We start from the raw sequence: 21,460 nt of genomic DNA, 5'->3' as shown, positions 1-21,460 counted from the left end.
TGAGAACTAAGTGAAAAATATTTGGAGAAAGCCTAAAAAGGCAGGGCTGTGCTCCAGGATCCTGTCAGCAGGAGCCCGAAAAAGGAACTGAGCAAACTGCCACCTGCAGGTCATGATGGGACAATGGGAGTCAAGACGCTCTTAATGACAGTGCCCTATTCACACTGTTACGATGCTGAAGCCCATCTTTCCCTATCATTCACTTTAAAAATAATGTAAAAAGACTTTGTAAAGGAGGTTTTAAAACACTGCTCCTGCTGATTTGTAATGTTTTTTTAAAAATATAAAGCTTCTCCTTTTCTTCTATTTTAAAGAAACTTTAATGGAATTGGCACTATAGCCTGTTTTAGGACTACGAATTTCTATATTGAAATGTAGGACCACAAGTACATAATTCTGCATTTAAAGACACTGTTGCTCCTCTCCAGTGCCAATTCAAATCCCCTGAGAAGTCAGCAGTTCTATGGTGACAGTGAATAGCAGAGGGGCTGCCTAATAGAAATATTTCCAGGAAAGGGATTAAAACCCTTAATGCCCACCCAGACTTTTACAGACTGATGGGCGAAAACAGCAGTGTATTTCTAATTAATATTGGTCCCATTTTCATTTTCCTCAGTAGTAACTCTGATGTTAATTCAGATGAGGCAAAGTAATCCTTCAAGCACCGACTATGCAGACTCACCATTTTAGGGAAAAGGAGCAGCTCACTGACCCAGGTGGTAATCTACTTTCTTCCTTGACAGGTAGGTTATTAACATCTCAGTTTGTTTTCAGAGGTTCAGTTCAAACATATCACAAGTAGATTCTTCCCAGAGAGCTGGGGTATGTACATTTCTTCCTATGGATCAGATTACTCTCCTGGAAGGTGCAGACCAGCGCTTTAGCAGGTGCTCCTTTTCAAGGTAACAGCAACAAGGAGATAGGCTTTTGCAGACTTCTGCAGACCAGAGAAAAATGGTAATCAAGCTAAGGTTCCACTCCAGTTTGTTGTCCTCTTTTGCTAAGTGAGTAGGGCAGCATGCTTCCAAGATGACAAACCAAGTACTGGAGGCAATGATGGGGTGGGGCTTTGCTGAAGCACTCTTTGCTTCTGCCCAGTTTTGCAGGCTTCTAAGCCCACAGGTCACAGTAATGCCAGTCTGGACTGGTAACCTGTGATATGCCATCACAGGTAACCAGTCCCACATCTACTTTTGTTAGCCAGGAAAATGGCCACAACAAAGGGTGTAAGAATTTGACCCAGACAGGGGAAATTTACACTGAAACTAAGGAATACGAAGAAGACCTCCAACACCCACTGGGATCAAGGTTTTCAGGAACAAGGTGGGAGATGGAGGGCAATCAAAGGCTGCATATGCACACAGCCGAACAGGATTCCATCCTTTACCAATCCACCCTTGTGCTCCATATCCCTCATGCACAAGACAATAATTCCAAAACCATGTTAAAGGCATGATTATGGTAAAGGACCCCAGCTATTCGGCAATGAAGGGGCAAACTTTACAAAGAGGCAGCCTTTAACTGAGGCAGAAAGTGGAGACCCCTTTTAGAATATAGCCTTCTATTTAAGAACGTATGACAGGATACAGGACTTTCTTTTGGTTCTTTCTGTATTTGTGCTATACCAAGATGGTCAGCTTGGAGAAAGAGCGTGAGATACAATCATACATTCCCTTGACTTCACTATTTAAGCAGCTCAGAGAAACAGTTTTTTTAAATTATAATATTGAACTAAAATTGAAATTTCATTCAGAGGAGAGGAGGTACGCATTAAACAGAAAACACTCATCTATTTTAAAGCCACACAGTGCACCTTACCTTGTTGGAATCGCGGTGGACCAGGGGGTACTTCTTGGTTTGGGTCGACAGGGGGCTCTGGGGTTAAAGTATCAAACTGCTCCCGGCTGATCATGTTAACTTTCTTGAAATTCTCAACTTCTTGCTTCATGATAAAAAAAATAATACTTCAGTACAAGAAAAAAAACTAGACTTGATTGAGGAAACTTCTTTAAAAGAACTGATTAGCTAGAGTAAAAGACCAAGTGCTGCACGTAGAAATTAACTGTTACAGACTAAGGAGATTCAAGATATGGGGAGCTTCTGGCCCAGGAGGGGCTAGGAGCACAATACATCAGTATGAGAAAATTCAGAATTCGACAACAATTAAGACATTTAGTTAAATTAGTGAGCGACTATTATAAAGGCATCTGTATTATGAGCCCTTTTGTTATAACATCTTTAAAATACAAAAGGTTTCAAACTAAGAAAATCAAATAATGCTGAAGACAGAAACCTAAAGTGCACCAATGTAAAGAAATGGCTCCCTGTTGCAGTTACCCCCCACTTTTTGCCTGATACTGATGCTGACTTGACTGAGAAGAGTGCTGGGACCCTGCTAACCAGGCCCCAGCACCAGTGTTCCTTCACCTAAAATGTACCATTGTATCCACAATTGGCACACCCTGGCATTCAGATAAGTCCCTTGTAACTGGTACTTCTAGTACCAAGGGCCCTGATGCCAAGGAAGGTCTCTAAGGCTGCAGCATGTCTTATGCCACCCTAGAGACCCCTCACTCAGCACAGACACACTGCTTACAAGCCTGTGGGTGCTAGTGAGAACAAAATGAGTAAGTCGACATGGCACTCCCCTCAGGGTGCCATGCCAGCCTCTCACTGCCTATGCAGTATAGGTAAGACACGCCTCTAGCAGGCCTTACAGCCCTAAGGCAGGGTGCACTATACCATAGGTGAGGGTACCAGTGCATGAGCATGGTACCCCTACAGTGTCTAAACAAAACCTTAGACATTGTAAGTGCAGGGTAGCCATAAGAGTATATGGTCTGGGAGCCTGTCAAACACGAACTCCACAGCACCATAATGGCTACACTGAAAACTGGGAAGTTTGGTATCAAACTTCTCAGCACAATAAATGCACACTGATGCCAGTGTACATTTTATTGTAAAATACACCCCAGAGGGCACCTTAGAGGTGCCCCCTGAAACTTAACCGACTATCTGTGTAGGCTGACTAGTTTTAGCAGCCTGCCACAAACCGAGACATGTTGCTGGCCCCATGGGGAGAGTGCCTTTGTCACTCTGAGGCCAGTAACAAAGCCTGCACTGGGTGGAGATGCTAACACCTCCCCCAGGCAGGAATTGTCACACCTGGCGGTGAGCCTCAAAGGCTCACCTCCTTTGTGCCAAACCAGCAGGACACTCCAGCTAGTGGAGTTGCCCGCCCCCTCCGGCCAGGCCCCACTTTTGGCGGCAAGGCCGGAGAAAATAATGAGAAAAACAAGGAGGAGTCACTGGCCAGTCAGGACAGCCCCTAAGGTGTCCTGAGCTTAAGTGACTCTAACTTTTAGAAATCCTCCATCTTGCAGATGGAGGATTCCCCCAATAGGGTTAGGATTGTGACCCCCTCCCCTTGGGAGGAGGCACAAAGAGGGTGTACCCACCCTCAGGGCTAGTGGCCATTGGCTACTAACCCCCCAGACCTAAACACGCCCTTAAATTTAGTATTTAAGGGCTACCCTGAACCCTAGAAAATTAGATTCCTGCAACTACAAGAAGAAGGACTGCCCAGCTGAAAACCCCTGCAGCGGAAGACCAGAAGACGACAACTGCCTTGGCTCCAGAAACTCACCGGCCTGTCTCCTGCCTTCCAAAGATCCTGCTCCAGCGACGCCTTCCGAAGGGACCAGCGACCTCGACATCCTCTGAGGACTGCCCCTGCTTCGAAAAGACAAGAAACTCCCGAGGACAGCGGACCTGCTCCAAGAAAAGCTGCAACTTTGTTTCCAGCAGCTTTAAAGAACCCTGCAAGCTCCCCGCAAGAAGCGTGAGACTTGCAACACTGCACCCGGCGACCCCGACTCGGCTGGTGGAGATCCGACGCCTCAGGAGGGACCCCAGGACTACTCTGATACTGTGAGTACCAAAACCTGTCCCCCCTGAGCCTCCACAGCGCCGCCTGCAGAGGGAATCCCGAGGCTTCCCCTGACCGCGACTCTTTGAACCTAAAGTCCCGACGCCTGGGAGAGACCCTGCACCCGCAGCCCCCAGGACCTGAAGGACCGGACTTTCACTGGAGAAGTGACCCCCAGGAGTCCCTCTCCCTTGCCCAAGTGGAGGTTTCCCCGAGGAACCCCCCCCTTGCCTGCCTGCAGCGCTGAAGAGATCCCGAGATCTCTCATAGACTAACATTGCGAACCCGACGCTTGTTTCTACACTGCACCCGGCCGCCCCCGCGCCGCTGAGGGTGAAATTTCTGTGTGGACTTGTGTCCCCCCCGGTGCCCTACAAAACCCCCCTGGTCTGCCCTCCGAAGACGCGGGTACTTACCTGCAAGCAGACCGGAACCAGGGCACCCCCTTCTCTCCATTCTAGCCTATGTGTTTTGGGCACCACTTTGAACTCTGCACCTGACCGGCCCTGAGCTGCTGGTGTGGTGACTTTGGGGTTGCTCTGAACCCCCAACGGTGGGCTACCTTGGACCAAGAACTGAACCCTGTAAGTGTCTTACTTACCTGGTAAAACTAACAAATACTTACCTCCCCTAGGAACTGTGAAAATTGCACTAAGTGTCCACTTTTAAAACAGCTATTTGTGAATAACTTGAAAAGTATACATGCAATTTTGATGATTTGAAGTTTCTAAAGTACTTACCTGCAATACCTTTCGAATGAGCTATTACATGTAGAATTTGAACCTGTGGTTCTTAAAATAAACTAAGAAAAGATATTTTTCTATATAAAAACCTATTGGCTGGATTTGTCTCTGAGTGTGTGTACCTCATTTATTGTCTATGTGTATGTACAACAAATGCTTAACACTACTCCTTGGATAAGCCTACTGCTCGACCACACTACCACAAAATAGAGCATTAGTATTATCTATTTTTACCACTATTTTACCTCTAAGGGGAACCCTTGGACTCTGTGCATGCTATTCCTTACTTTGAAATAGCACATACAGAGCCAACTTCCTACATTGGTGGATCAGCGGTGGGGTACAAGACTTTGCATTTGCTGGACTACTCAGCCAATACCTGATCACACGACAAATTCCAAAATTGTCATTAGAAATTGATTTTTGCAATTTGAAAAGTTTTCTAAATTCTTAAAAGACCTGCTAGGGCCTTGTGTTAGATCCTGTTTAGCATTTCTTTTAGAGTTTAAAAGTTTGTAAAAGTTTGAATTAGATTCTAGAACCAGTTGTAGATTCTTAAAAAGTATTCCAACTTTTAGAAGCAAAATGTCTAGCACAGATGTGACTGTGGTGGAACTCGACACCACACCTTACCTCCATCTTAAGATGAGGGAGCTAAGGTCACTCTGTAAAATAAAGAAAATAACAATGGGCCCCAAACCTACCAAAATACAGCTCCAGGAGCTTTTGGCAGAGTTTGAAAAGGCCAACCCCTCTGAGGGTGGCAACTCAGAGGAAGAGGATAGTGACTTGGAGGACAATTCCCCCCTACCAGTCCTATCTAGGGAGAACAGGGTCCCTCAAACCCTGACTCCAAAAATAATAGTCAGAGATGCTGGTTCCCTCACAGGAGAGACCAACACCTCTGAAATCACTGAGGATAACCCCAGTGAAGAGGACATCCAGTTAGCCAGGATGGCCAAAAGATTGGCTTTGGAAAAGCAGCTCCTAGCCATAGAAAGGGAAAGAAAAGAGATGGGCCTAGGTCCCATCAATGGTGGCAGCAACTTAAATAGGGTCAGAGATTCTCCTGACATCCTAAAAATCCCCAAAGGGATTGTAACAAAATATGAAGATGGTGATGACATCACCAAATGGTTCACAGCTTTTGAGAGGGCTTGTGTAACCAGAAAAGTGAACAGATCTCACTGGGGTGCTCTCCTTTGGGAAATGTTCACTGGAAAGTGTAGGGATAGACTCCTCACACTCTCTGGAAAAGATGCAGAATCTTATGACCTCATGAAGGGTACCCTGATTGAGGGCTTTGGATTCTCCACTGAGGAGTATAGAATTAGATTCAGGGGGGCTCAAAAATCCTCGAGCCAGACCTGGGTTGATTTTGTAGACTACTCAGTCAAAACACTGGATGGTTGGTTAACTGGAAATGAAGTGTGTAACTATGTTGGGCTTTATAATTTGTTTATGAAAGAACACATTTTAAGTAACTGCTTCAATGAAAAGTTGCATCAGTATCTGGTAGACCTAGGTCCAATTTCTCCCCAAGAATTGGGAAAGAAGGCAGACCACTGGGTCAAGACTAGAGTAACCAAAACTTCCACTGGGGGTGACCAAAAGAAAGGGGTTACAAAAACTCCCCAGGAGAAAGTGGGTGACACTAGAAACAAAGAAAAAGAGTCCTCTGTAGGCCCCCAAAAACCAGAACAGGTGGGTGGGCCCCAAGACACAACCCAAAACCAAGGTGGGTACCAGGGTAAGAACTGGGATGCCACTAAGGCATGGTGCCACAACTGTAAACAGTCTGGGCACCACACCAAGGACACTTCTTGTCCCAAAAACAAACCCCAGAACAAAATTCCAGGGGTAACCAGTGTAGCCATGGGAGATGACTCCTCAGATGAGGAGGTCTTCCTAGCCTTCAACTGGAAACAGGGCCCAACAGGTGAGTTGGAGATTCCAGAGGGAAGTAGACACTTCCACCACCTACTGGTGAATGGAATCCCAACCACTGCCCTGAGAGACACTTGTGCCAGTCACACTATTGTGCATGACAGGCTGGTGCTCTCAAACCAGTACATCCCAGGTGAGACTGCCAGGGTAAGAGTTAGCCTAGACAGGGTCACTAAGAGGCCTGTGGCTTTAGTGCCCATAGAAGTGGGTGGCACTCTTAGCTGGAGAAGGGTAGTAGTCAGTACAGACCTCCCCCTTGATTGTCTCCTTGGAAATGACTACCCAGAGGTTAGTCAGAGTTTAAGAGAGGAACTGGTCCAGTGCCAGTCCTCTCCCAAGGATTCTGGAAGTCCTGCCTCTGCAGTAAATGCAAGCAGGCCCCAGAAAAAGAAGAAAAGAAAACAGAGTAGGAAGGGTGGACAACCTTTAGCCAAGGTTACAGCAAGCCAAGGAGATTCTGCTCCAGTAGGGGAGAACTCCAAAAATGGCCCTGATAAAGTCCAACCTGACCCACAAGAAGTCCTGGCTAGTCAGGCAACTGTTAAACCTGAGTGGGTGGCTCCTCAGCTAACAGAAGAAAGAGTGGAAGAAGGGTGTTTACTACAAGATGTGGTAACCCCCCACTCCAATACAGCAGACAGGCAACCTGAACCCAAAGAAGCCTGTAACTTAGCCCCTTCCCTTTTAGGTGAAGAGCTAAAGGTGTGGTTCTGGGCACTGACAGCTGTCAGTGGCCTCTGCTGGGTGTTAGCCTTTATGGCTGCACTATCCTTAGCATGGTGGTCTGACCCCATGCCAAATAGCAAGTTAGGCCCCCTGACCCTATTGGTCATGGTGGGGTTACTCCAGCTCTGGGTAACCTCTCTGGGTAAGCTAGGGGTAACCCTGGCCAAGATAAGGTTAGCAGAGGTGGATACCTCTAAGACCAAGATAGAAAGAATGGGTGGAGACATTGAAGAGGCAGACAAGAGGCAATTCAGACTAGGTCCTATCACTGTGGAAGTAGGTCAGTTCCCCAAAGGGAATGACCTGAACAGAAGGATGTAAGGCAGAGTAGGCCCTGCAACTAACCAGCCTATTTCTCCTACTCTTCCTCGCCTGACAGACTAGGAAGACTCTCCCAGCTTGGGCTGAGTCTCCTGGCCTGTGGGCTGGGGGGGGCTTGTGTAAAGAAATGGCTCCCTGTTGCAGTTACCCCCCACTTTTTGCCTGATACTGATGCTGACTTGACTGAGAAGAGTGCTGGGACCCTGCTAACCAGGCCCCAGCACCAGTGTTCCTTCACCTAAAATGTACCATTGTATCCACAATTGGCACACCCTGGCATTCAGATAAGTCCCTTGTAACTGGTACTTCTAGTACCAAGGGCCCTGATGCCAAGGAAGGTCTCTAAGGCTGCAGCATGTCTTATGCCACCCTAGAGACCCCTCACTCAGCACAGACACACTGCTTACAAGCCTGTGGGTGCTAGTGAGAACAAAATGAGTAAGTCGACATGGCACTCCCCTCAGGGTGCCATGCCAGCCTCTCACTGCCTATGCAGTATAGGTAAGACACGCCTCTAGCAGGCCTTACAGCCCTAAGGCAGGGTGCACTATACCATAGGTGAGGGTACCAGTGCATGAGCATGGTACCCCTACAGTGTCTAAACAAAACCTTAGACATTGTAAGTGCAGGGTAGCCATAAGAGTATATGGTCTGGGAGCCTGTCAAACACGAACTCCACAGCACCATAATGGCTACACTGAAAACTGGGAAGTTTGGTATCAAACTTCTCAGCACAATAAATGCACACTGATGCCAGTGTACATTTTATTGTAAAATACACCCCAGAGGGCACCTTAGAGGTGCCCCCTGAAACTTAACCGACTATCTGTGTAGGCTGACTAGTTTTAGCAGCCTGCCACAAACCGAGACATGTTGCTGGCCCCATGGGGAGAGTGCCTTTGTCACTCTGAGGCCAGTAACAAAGCCTGCACTGGGTGGAGATGCTAACACCTCCCCCAGGCAGGAATTGTCACACCTGGCGGTGAGCCTCAAAGGCTCACCTCCTTTGTGCCAAACCAGCAGGACACTCCAGCTAGTGGAGTTGCCCGCCCCCTCCGGCCAGGCCCCACTTTTGGCGGCAAGGCCGGAGAAAATAATGAGAAAAACAAGGAGGAGTCACTGGCCAGTCAGGACAGCCCCTAAGGTGTCCTGAGCTGAAGTGACTCTAACTTTTAGAAATCCTCCATCTTGCAGATGGAGGATTCCCCCAATAGGGTTAGGATTGTGACCCCCTCCCCTTGGGAGGAGGCACAAAGAGGGTGTACCCACCCTCAGGGCTAGTGGCCATTGGCTACTAACCCCCCAGACCTAAACACGCCCTTAAATTTAGTATTTAAGGGCTACCCTGAACCCTAGAAAATTAGATTCCTGCAACTACAAGAAGAAGGACTGCCCAGCTGAAAACCCCTGCAGCGGAAGACCAGAAGACGACAACTGCCTTGGCTCCAGAAACTCACCGGCCTGTCTCCTGCCTTCCAAAGATCCTGCTCCAGCGACGCCTTCCGAAGGGACCAGCGACCTCGACATCCTCTGAGGACTGCCCCTGCTTCGAAAAGACAAGAAACTCCCGAGGACAGCGGACCTGCTCCAAGAAAAGCTGCAACTTTGTTTCCAGCAGCTTTAAAGAACCCTGCAAGCTCCCCGCAAGAAGCGTGAGACTTGCAACACTGCACCCGGCGACCCCGACTCGGCTGGTGGAGATCCGACGCCTCAGGAGGGACCCCAGGACTACTCTGATACTGTGAGTACCAAAACCTGTCCCCCCTGAGCCTCCACAGCGCCGCCTGCAGAGGGAATCCCGAGGCTTCCCCTGACCGCGACTCTTTGAACCTAAAGTCCCGACGCCTGGGAGAGACCCTGCACCCGCAGCCCCCAGGACCTGAAGGACCGGACTTTCACTGGAGAAGTGACCCCCAGGAGTCCCTCTCCCTTGCCCAAGTGGAGGTTTCCCCGAGGAACCCCCCCCTTGCCTGCCTGCAGCGCTGAAGAGATCCCGAGATCTCTCATAGACTAACATTGCGAACCCGACGCTTGTTTCTACACTGCACCCGGCCGCCCCCGCGCCGCTGAGGGTGAAATTTCTGTGTGGACTTGTGTCCCCCCCGGTGCCCTACAAAACCCCCCTGGTCTGCCCTCCGAAGACGCGGGTACTTACCTGCAAGCAGACCGGAACCAGGGCACCCCCTTCTCTCCATTCTAGCCTATGTGTTTTGGGCACCACTTTGAACTCTGCACCTGACCGGCCCTGAGCTGCTGGTGTGGTGACTTTGGGGTTGCTCTGAACCCCCAACGGTGGGCTACCTTGGACCAAGAACTGAACCCTGTAAGTGTCTTACTTACCTGGTAAAACTAACAAATACTTACCTCCCCTAGGAACTGTGAAAATTGCACTAAGTGTCCACTTTTAAAACAGCTATTTGTGAATAACTTGAAAAGTATACATGCAATTTTGATGATTTGAAGTTCCTAAAGTACTTACCTGCAATACCTTTCGAATGAGCTATTACATGTAGAATTTGAACCTGTGGTTCTTAAAATAAACTAAGAAAAGATATTTTTCTATATAAAAACCTATTGGCTGGATTTGTCTCTGAGTGTGTGTACCTCATTTATTGTCTATGTGTATGTACAACAAATGCTTAACACTACTCCTTGGATAAGCCTACTGCTCGACCACACTACCACAAAATAGAGCATTAGTATTATCTATTTTTACCACTATTTTACCTCTAAGGGGAACCCTTGGACTCTGTGCATGCTATTCCTTACTTTGAAATAGCACATACAGAGCCAACTTCCTACAACCAATAAACCCAAAGAATACTGAACTAAACGGTAAAATACCAGACAGAGCAAAATTCTTGACACTCGCATTCAGTCAGATGCCCAGTATATCTACTAATCAGGCAAAATGTAAATCGCAAACACATCCAAAGGGTATGCTCTTTAAATGTACTATCCACAAAAGAAATAATGACTATCATCACTAGAAATATCTGCTGTCCTGGTCCGCCAAATATATGCAAACTCGATACAAAAGCTACCTCTATCTTAGTTCCAGCCCATGATGTAAATTAAATGAATCACTCATTTGGAGACAATCCAATTTATTTATTTTTAAATCTTAGATTTAAACTAATTCTGAAGAAAGGACTGACTCAAGGAATTATACTGAATGGATCATACTTTGTGGAAATAGATTGAAAAAACAGCATTCTTTCAGATTGCAGATTCCCCTGAGAAAACCAACCTCTCTGACCAACAGAGGCTTCCCACCTTGAAGAAACACTGAAGTTAAATTAACTGCAATCTGGGATAAACTTCAACAGAGTGGCTGCACCCGGCTGACTTACATTTCAGCAGCATTATCTGGTGAACTAACAAAATTTACTTTACAGACTAAATTCCGTACTATAGATCACCACCTTAAAATAGTTCCAAGCCTCAGAACACAAATTGTGTCACTGCCTCGATTTTTTTAAGAATCCTTCTCACAGTGTGGTGTTATCAAGCCTTAACTACAGCCCTTTCTGTTCAATGCATACTTAAGCGCACTCTAGGTTATCCCAACCCATACTTAAGCCCACTCTAGGTTATTAACTTCTTTAACCCCAACTATCAACTACATTGACCACACCCACTGAAAAACATGTCACACCTCGAATCTGGACTTCAAACATTGCAGAGACCACACAATTAGAGGTTTCAAAATCATCTAAATCCCTCAAACATACTTCTGTCCCAACTGCTGGTCGGCCTAAGGAGGAACATGGATGTAATTATGGGTTCCAAAACTCACTTAAAACTCAGATGAACAATTTGACAAAAGGCATCTTCAGCACTGGTAGAACATTACAACAGATTTTCCCCTAACATGGGTTACTGACAGACTACAACTCCCCTGGGGCTCACACCTAGACGATGAACAGGCTCGATGGGGATTACAAAGCACTTAATCAATTCAGAATGTCACCACCATACGCGTTTGCATTATATGACCACGTTGCCCCTATCCTCAAGGTTCCATACTGTTGTAAAGACATCTGCATAGCTTTCTCAATCATCCATAGGGCTATTCATAGCATTGGCCTGAATTTTCTACAGTTCATGCCGGATTGTAGTAGCAGTGCCATTCTTGGCACTATCATGCCTCATCAGATGAACCCAAACAGGTAGCAGCTCTTCTGTACAAACCCACAAACTAAAACGCTTTACTCTTGAGAAAATAAAGGCAATCAGCAGCCACCTATAATTTAAAAAAAGGTGGAGCTTTCCCCCAATTACTACTAAGTTTAATTATCTTTATGTTCTCAAGTTTGGTACACAGCATAAACAGGACAAAATATTAGATAAAAGCAATGGAGCATTTACGCAAACAGATTACATAAATGGATAGTCCCCCATGTCAAGGAGGGTAAGCCCTCAGCACTACTTAGACTAATTATGTACAAGATACCAGGCTAATCCTACAGTGGACGCTGCCTGAGATAAGCAATTAATCTGCAGGCTAGCACCATCAACCTCTACTTCACTTTCTGATAACTGGCGCACACAGGTGAAGTACCTATACGGGTGGCGGTGTCCCCCTACATTCTCCACAAAATACAGGTATTTCAGCAGCGTAGATACTTAACTTCTTTCTAAACCTTTTCTAGATTGCATAATTTCCCGCTTTAGGCCAAGCCACTCAACACCATTTCAAGCATACACCCAGAAACTCAATGAAAATCAGCACTTCACATAGTTAGGGCTACGAAGCCCTATATAAATGACAGATCTGCATAACTACTTTGCACTCTAAGAGTTTTATGCTTCCCATATATATGGTATGTGAAACAAAAAAAACAGTATAATAGGATGTAAAAATAGCAGTATTTTTAGTTATGCTCGCCCCAGACGACACAAGAGCAATGTAAAAACATGCGGATGCAGAGACTAAACAGGAAGGTTTTCCAAGAATAAGGAATATCTGTAGCTGTGGTAAATTCTGCATAATCCAGTCTAATGTAACTTTGCTGATTTCGGTAAAAATAATTTGTGGTTCATTTAGATCAAAGTTCAAAAACAACAAAAATGATGTAAACAAGAAATATTTTACTGTATTTGCGTTTGACATTTGTAGGAAGCTGGCCTGGTGTGTGGTGGGTACCCAAGGTACTTAAACCTTATGCTAGGTCTAGGTATCCCCGATTAGTGAAGTGTAAGCAGTGTCTAGAAGCCAGGCTCTCTACAGGTAGCTGTGGATGTGCAGCCAAGGCTTATATAGGAGACATGACAAGCTCATACATTACCACTGTAGTCACACAGCGCTTGCTTACACACAAAAGAAAACACTCCGTTGCACAAAAATAAAGGTACTTTATTTTTGGAACACTACCATAAATTACTAGAATGGCAACCCTCCAAAAGGAGGTAATATACTAAATATACACAGTAGCAATCAGAAATAGGCATAGAAAAGTTTAGAAAACAGTGCAAATAGCAATAACCAATAGTGACCCTAGGGGGAGTACAAACCATATACTATAAAAAATGGAATGCAAACAAAGGACCCACACCAAAGTAAGTGGAATGTGTACAGGGAGCTATGAGTACTAGAAAACCACAGAGGTAAGTAACAGTGTCCCCAGCGGCAAGGAAAGCAGGGGTAAATCACTGGAATTTCTCCAAACCACCCAAAAGGAGGAAAAGGAGAAAAAGACACCAAGACAAGTCTGCAAGAAAACCAGCAGTGGATTCCTGAAATAAGACCTGTGGGAAGAGGGGACCAAGTCCAAGAATCACAGTGGAATCCAGGAGGAGTAGGAGCCAATACCCACCCAGCTGTACTTTAAGGAGTTGGTCAGTGATTAACAGGTCAGCACCGCAGCCAGAGAAGAGTTTCTGATGGATGCAGATGTCCTATGATGGAGTGAAGACTGCAGACGGGTGTCGGTGCAGGAATTCCACCAACAAGCCTTGGCAAAGGCAAACTTGCAGTTAGTGGAAAATGAGTGCTGCCAGGGACCAGCAAGGCCCAGGAGGACTCAACCCAGGAGGAGGTAGACACATGGGACCCTCAGTCGCAGAGAGTCCACAGGAGCAGAGGCAGCACCCAAGAGTACCAAAGGACAGGGACACAGGAGTCACAGAAGAAGCCCACGCAGCACTACAAGAGGATACCACGCCGCCAGAGAACCACGCAGGAGGCTGTGCTTTGCAGGAAGGAGTGCTGCGAACTGGAGCTACACGTCACATGAAGATCCCTCGGAGGAGATGCAAGCAAGCCTTGGCAGCTGCAAGTGACGCGTTGCATGGGGGTACTGTCCTGTGTGGGAGGGCAAAGGCCTACCTCCACCAAAGTTGGACAGATGGCAAAGAGGACTACTCCGGACCACCACCCGTGATACAGGATCCACCCAGCTCAAGATGAGGGGAGATCTACATAGCCAGTTGTCACTTTCTGTAGGTGTTGCGGTTGCAAGGGAGTGACTTTCACTCCAAGGGAGATTCCTTTGTGTGCAGGCTGAAGAGTTGCTGTCTTCTGAGGATGCACGGCGGGGGAAATGTTGTAAAGCTGGTAGGAGTCATGGAAACAAAGTTCCAGAAGAGTCTTCTTTGTTGTTTGCAGTGTTGTCAGTTCGTGGAGGGTCCAGTCGCAGTTCCAGTAGATAGAAGTCGAAGCAGAGGTTGCAGAAGAATCCTGCTGGAGTCTTTCAAGCCGAATCTGAGGACCTACCAATGAGAGAGACCCTAAATAGCCCTGAAAGAAAGGGGGGAAATTCAGGGGGTTAAAGGGTGGGAGAGGTCACCTAACCAGGCAAGCAACTATCAGGAGGGGGCTCCAACATTACCTGCCTACAAGATGGCAGAACCCAGGGGCCCTCTGGAGGAGCTCTGGGCACCACCCCTTTCCATTGTCAAGTTTCATGCTGGGGTCGGGGGGTCCCTGATCTGGTGTGGACTGGTTTATGCACAGAGGGCACCAAATGTGCCCTTCAAAGCAAACCAGTGGCTTGGGAGGCTACCCCTCCCAAGCCAGTCACACCTATTTCTAAAGGGGGAGAGAGAGTTATCTCCCTCTCCCAAGGGAAATCCTTTGTTCTGCCTTCCCGGGCTTCATCAGATCAAGCAGCAGGACAACCCTGCAAGGCTGGTGGTAGCAATGCTGGGGTTCCTCTAAGGAGCCCCCAGAGTGCATGGAATCATACTTCCAATACTTGCAACAGTATTGGGGTATGATTCAGACATGCTCAATACCAAACATGCCCAGGTTTGGAGTTACCATTATGTAGCTGAACATAGGTAGTGACCTATGTCCAGTACATACGTAAAATGGCATCCCCCACACTCAGACCAGGAAAATGGATCTAGAGTTTGTGGGGGCACATCTGTTAGTGCAGGGGTGCCCTCACACATAAGTACCTGCACCCTGCCCTCTGGGCTGAGAGGGCCTACCATAGGGGTGACAGTGACCTGGTGCAGTGATCTGTAGTGAAAACTGGTACATGCACCCGTTTCACGCAGACCGCAATGGCAGGCCTGCAGAACCCTTTGCATGGGCTCCTCTGGAACCCCAATGCCCTGGGTACCTAGGTACCATATACTAGGGCCTTGCATAAGGGGGACCAGTATGCCAACTGTGGGAAGAAAAAGGTACATATTTACAGGAGAGCAAAACTACTGGGGTCCTTGATAGCAGGATACCAGTAGAGACAGTCAAACACTGACAACAAGCAGAAAATGGGGGTAACCATGCCAAGAAAGAGGGTATTTTCCTACAACATTGTTTATAACAGTTTTTCATCTCACTCCAGGTTACCAACATTTGAGTGCTACAGCATACCACCTGCACCAAGATTGCAGCACATCTCTGAAACTGTTTGTGTATCACTAGCCTTCTTATTGCAACTCTTATAATGGCACGTTTTCCACAGCATGCTTACACAGGAAAACAATTGAACATCTGTCCAAACTACATATTTGATAACATACTGAATGTGTTAATCACCAATTCTCATCCACACAACCATTGAGCAGCCAAGCATGAAGGCCACCACTAATGCTATCAAAATGAATACAATGACTACAGTCGCTTGACGGAATACAGAAACTGAACTATGGCCAAAGTTTTGCCGTAACACCAAGGTGTGCTGCCGCTAACCGACTGCAGCTATCATTGAACCACATTTTAATAGTAAAGATACTCGTCAAGCTTCTGCACAGGGTTCAAAAACGTCACATAGGATCAGGCAGAGAAATAGCAGGCCAGATCTTACCCTTAAAATGGCCCTGCACTTGCTGAAGACTGGATGTGGCCCCGGAGGGGGAGGGGGGGGTGAGAGATCGAAGGGAAAATGTGATCATCTCAACAAAAGGAAATACAAGCACAGAGGCTTTGACACAATCTTAAATTCCTATAAAGGAATACTGTTGCAGCAGGCAAACTTCCCATCTTCTTTTATCAGTTGAATGGTTTTGCAAAAGTATAATTATGAGCTGCACTTTTTTTTAAAAGCATTACTACCAAGACGTGGTTTAAAAAAACAAAACGATTCTAACCATTTGTGTCAGGCTGGCAAAGAGGAGTATGTGGAAGAAAATCGGCACAGCAGTGTCCGCGAAGGCTGCCAAAGGTGGCTTCACCAAATAGAACATCTTCTCCAGAAGACTATCAGCCAAAGTATGCAGCACAGTTTTAATTCAACTTCCTAGGAAATTCGGCAATATAAACTTAATATGAAATGAGCATAGCCCGTGCTGCCAAAAAAAGAACAAAATGGGTCAACTTTGTTTTTGCTGCATTGGTTGGTATTACAGAGCGGAGGGCACACGAACAAAAGTTGCAAACACGTATTAATAAAGCTCTCACTCAGGGGAGGGCTTAGCGGCACCTCTAATGCTAATTAGAGCGAGGGAAATACAATGAGTACAGATTTCGTACTAGTTATGTATCTATATTACTTTACTTCTCCTGTAGAAAACAAAAAGCCTTTAACTCTCCAACTCACTGTCGCATCCTATACCACTCAATACAGCCTCTAGCTCCATTCTTTGTCTTATCCTAAATCTTAATTGTACTACTGCGATCTCGCCAATAACTCTTTCTAGACTTCTCTTTTATCACTCCTTTATCCTATTAAAAACAACTAACAGACTCACAAGTCCACCTATCAAATTAATTTAAATTTACCTATACTAATCCACCGCTAAACCACTTTGGGTTCCGTAGCAGTGTGCTACTCGCCGAAAAGCAGTACAAGTCATCAGGGGTAGGAAGTTCTATATAATTACAATTAAAATTAATGAAGTGCAACCATAGAAGATAAGAGGCGGCTTTTCACCTTGGATCCCTACCCTAGTTCACAGTATAAATTTACCGTTATAACAGCGAACATGGCACAAGAAATGGTTTTAATGTAGGAAGCAAATAAAGTGTGCATCCAAATTTTACGAGCAAGTGTGATGTTCTATTTACTTACAAGTGTTTCAAGAAGCCACTTCAGTCAATAATGGCATCACGAGCTCCTTCCCTTCTAGGTATTTAAACAGCATGTAATGATGCAAAGAAATCGTAATCCTTCTGAACACATCACAAATTCCCAAAAAAGACAGACGATCGTTTGCTAAGCAAGCAGGTTCCAGTTCAGAAGTTTTCGAACTCATTTCTTCAGAAGTAAGAAAGCGTCGGGCATTTCCGGCACACAGGTTTCACCCACCCACTAGCCCAGAGAGAATGTCTTAGGCCTGATAAAGCAGCGTTATTTATGTCAAAAACTCCGGATGTGGCTTAAACTATATCGATCCCGGAAAAAGTGTCGTTCTGTTTCTAGCTTGTTACACATCATACGCTCGCTCAATGAAACAGACAATGAGGACAGTTAGTCGCCCATCAGTGTAAAAAGAGGACATGTGACTACACACAGGGAAAAGGAAAAAAAACAAACGTGGCCTTTAGTTTCAGTATCAGCATACTGAATGTGCACAATGCTGGCAGGTGAGAGGCACAGGACCAACGCGCATGCTGTCAGGTGAGAGGCACAGGACCAACCAACTGGTTGTTCCTTAACATGACTCGAAGTTGTAATAACTAATTAGCTAACCAAACGTCCGTGTCATCGTCAGTCTACTAGAAAACTTTGCAGCAAACGTTTTTATACAAACATTAGCAACGCGACTAGAGCTATAGGCTTTGGTAATTATTTCAAGCCATGTTGTACAGTACCGCTGCTACTTTGCAGCCTAGTGAAAGTAATTTTTGGGGGGGGGGGGGGGGGGGCTGGGGGGCAGCCAACGTAAATTAGCGCTGGCCGCTTCAGAGGATTTTTTTTGCTTTTTGTTCTACTTTCAGCCATATGCAACCCCATTCCTTCTCATATGGCTAAAAATAAGAGAAAAAAAGTTTACACTTTAGCTGCCCAAGGTTTCTAGTGCCCCGTTACTGATTTACACGGGGCTTGTCCTGCACATAGCTTTCTGCTCTTCTGGGGAGCTATGCTAACGACTACCAGGAAAAATAATAAAGGCCTGCCACTGGAGATGTTACATCCCCATGCAGGAAGCCATACAGGTGTTAGCCTAGAGGCGAGCTTCAAAGGCAAAGTCACCTTTGAAGGGCAAATGGGGAACACTAGGGAGAAGGGATTGAAAATGTCACTTACCCAGTGTACATCTGTTCGTGGCATCAGTCGCAGTAGATTCGCATGTTCTGCAATAGCTCGCCATCTGGTGTTGGGCCGGAGTGTTACAAGTTGTTTTTCTTCGAAGAAGTCTTTCGAGTCACGGGACCGAGTGACTCCTCCTTTTGTCTCCATTGCGCATGGGCGTCGACTCCATCCTCGATTGTTTTTCCCCGCAGAGGGTGAGGTAGGAGTTGAATTGTAGTAATAGTGCCCATGCAATGGAGTGACTAAGTATGCACTTATTTAAGGTTGAGATGATACATATATAAATAATTGAAGGTAACTTCCAAACTGCTACAGGCTCCCGGGGAGGCGGGTGGGCACATGCGAATCTACTGCGACTGATGCCACGAACAGATGTACACTGGGTAAGTGACATTTTCAGTTCGATGGCATCTGTCGCTGTAGATACGCATGTTCTGCAATAGACTAGTAAGCAGTTATTTCCCCAAAAGCGGTGGATCAGCCTGTAGGAGTGGAAGTAGTCTGAAATAATGTCCTTAATACAGCTTGACCTACTGTGGCTTGTTGTGCGGATAACACGTCTACACAGTAGTGCTTGGTGAATGTGTGAGGCGTAGACCATGTGGCTGCCTTACATATTTCTTGCATTGGGATGTTTCCTAGAAAGGCCATGGTAGCACCTTTCTTTCTGGTTGAGTGTGCCCTTGGTGTAATGGGCAGCTGTCGTTTAGCTTTAAGGTAGCAGATTTGGATGCATTTAACTATCCATCTGGCTATACCTTGTTTTGAAATTGGGTTTCCTGCATGAGGTTTTTGAAATGCAATAAAGAGTTGTTTAGTCTTTCTGATGTTCTTTTGTAGGAAGTTGGCTCTGTATGTGCTATTTCAAAGTAAGGAATAGCATGCACAGAGTCCAAGGGTTCCCCTTAGAGGTAAAATAGTGGTAAAAATAGATAATACTAATGCTCTATTTTGTGGTAGTGTGGTCGAGCAGTAGGCTTATCCAAGGAGTAGTGTTAAGCATTTGTTGTACATACACATAGACAATAAATGAGGTACACACACTCAGAGACAAATCCAGCCAATAGGTTTTTATATAGAAAAATATCTTTTCTTAGTTTATTTTAAGAACCACAGGTTCAAATTCTACATGTAATATCTCATTCGAAAGGTATTGCAGGTAAGTACTTTAGGAACTTCAAATCATCAAAATTGCATGTATACTTTTCAAGTGATTGACAAATAGCTGTTTTAAAAGTGGACACTTAGTGCAATTTTCACAGTTCCTAGGGGAGGTAAGTTTTGATTAGTTTTACCAGGTAAGTAAGACACTTACAGGGTTCAGTTCTTGGTCCAAGGTAGCCCACCGTTGGGGGTTCAGAGCAACCCCAAAGTCACCACACCAGCAGCTCAGGGCCGGTCAGGTGCAGAGTTCAAAGTGGTGCCCAAAACACATAGGCTAGAATGGAGAGAAGGGGGTGCCCCGGTTCCGGTCTGCTTGCAGGTAAGTACCCGCGTCTTCGGAGGGCAGACCAGGGGGGTTTTGTAGGGCACCGGGGGGGACACAAGCCCACACAGAAATTTCACCCTCAGCGGCGCGGGGGCGGCCGGGTGCAGTGTAGAAACAAGCGTCGGGTTCGCAATGTTAGTCTATGAGAGATCTCGGGATCTCTTCAGCGCTGCAGGCAGGCAAGGGGGGGATTCCTCGGGGAAACCTCCTCTTGGGCAAGGGAGAGGGACTCCTGGGGGTCACTTCTCCAGTGAAAGTCCGGTCCTTCAGGTCCTGGGGGCTGCGGGTGCAGGGTCTCTCCCAGGCGTCGGGACTTTAGGTTCAAAGAGTCGCGGTCAGGGGAAGCCTCGGGATTCCCTCTGCAGGCGGCGCTGTGGGGGCTCAGGGGGGACAGGTTTTGGTACTCACAGTATCAGAGTAGTCCTGGGGTCCCTCCTGAGGTGTCGGGTCTCCACCAGCCGAGTCGGGGTCGCCGGGTGCAGTGTTGCAAGTCTCACGCTTCTTGCGGGGAGCTTGCAGGGTTCTTTAAAGTTGCTGGAAACAAAGTTGCAGCTTTTCTTGGAGCAGGTCCGCTGTCCTCGGGAGTTTCTTGTCTTTTCGAAGCAGGGGCAGTCCTCAGAGGATGTCGAGGTCGCTGGTCCCTTCGGAAGGCGTCGCTGGAGCAGGATCTTTGGAAGGCAGGAGACAGGCCGGTGAGTTTCTGGAGCCAAGGCAGTTGTCGTCTTCTGGTCTTCCGCTGCAGGGGTTTTCAGCTGGGCAGTCCTTCTTGTTGCAGGAATCTAATTTTCTAGGGTTCAGGGTAGCCCTTAAATACTAAATTTAAGGGCGTGTTTAGGTCTGGGGGGTTAGTAGCCAATGGCTACTAGCCCTGAGGGTGGGTACACCCTCTTTGTGCCTCCTCCCAAGGGGAGGGGGTCACAATCCTAACCCTATTGGGGGAATCCTCCATCTGCAAGATGGAGGATTTCTAAAAGTTAGAGTCACCTCAGCTCAGGACACCTTAGGGGCTGTCCTGACTGGCCAGTGACTCCTCCTTGTTATTCTCATTATTTTCTCCGGCCTTGCCGCCAAAAGTGGGGCCTGGCCGGAGGGGGCGGGCAACTCCACTAGCTGGAGTGTCCTGCTGGGTTGGCACAAAGGAGGTGAGCCTTTGAGGCTCACCGCCAGGTGTGACAATTCCTGCCTGGGAGAGGTGTTAGCATCTCCACCCAGTGCAGGCTTTGTTACTGGCCTCAGAGTGACAAAGGCACTCTCCCCATGGGGCCAGCAACATGTCTCGGTTTGTGGCAGGCTGCTAAAACTAGTCAGCCTACACAGATAGTCGGTTAAGGTTCAGGGGGCACCTCTAAGGTGCCCTCTGGGGTGTATTTTACAATAAAATGTACACTGGCATCAGTGTGCATTTATTGTGCTGAGAAGTTTGATACCAAACTTCCCAGTTTTCAGTGTAGCCATTATGGTGCTGTGGAGTTCGTGTTTGACAGACTCCCAGACCATATACTCTTATGGCTACCCTGCACTTACAATGTCTAAGGTTTTGCTTAGACACTGTAGGGGTACCATGCTCATGCACTGGTACCCTCACCTATGGTATAGTGCACCCTGCCTTAGGGCTGTAAGGCCTGCTAGAGGGGTGTCTTACCTATACTGCATAGGCAGT

At 46.7% G+C, this 21,460-nt stretch overlaps 1 protein-coding gene across 2 annotated transcripts in view; it reads right to left on the bottom strand.

The window, feature by feature from the left end:
• The window catches only part of LARP1 (La ribonucleoprotein 1, translational regulator), a 547,470-nt gene that overhangs the window by 193,791 nt on the left and 332,219 nt on the right, over window positions 1–21,460 (bottom strand). For both annotated transcript variants that reach the window (XM_069199616.1, XM_069199617.1), the window contains exon 12: window positions 1,819–1,942. In XM_069199616.1, coding sequence (XP_069055717.1) covers window positions 1,819–1,942 — 124 coding nt within the window. The remainder of the gene's footprint in view (window positions 1–1,818; window positions 1,943–21,460) is intronic.

This window comes from Pleurodeles waltl, chromosome 7, assembly GCF_031143425.1.
Source record: "Pleurodeles waltl isolate 20211129_DDA chromosome 7, aPleWal1.hap1.20221129, whole genome shotgun sequence".
In the NCBI taxonomy this organism is placed as follows: Eukaryota; Metazoa; Chordata; class Amphibia; order Caudata; family Salamandridae; genus Pleurodeles; species Pleurodeles waltl.
Note: the sequence above shows the minus strand (reverse complement) of the source record. Positions and strands in the feature narration are given on the sequence as shown.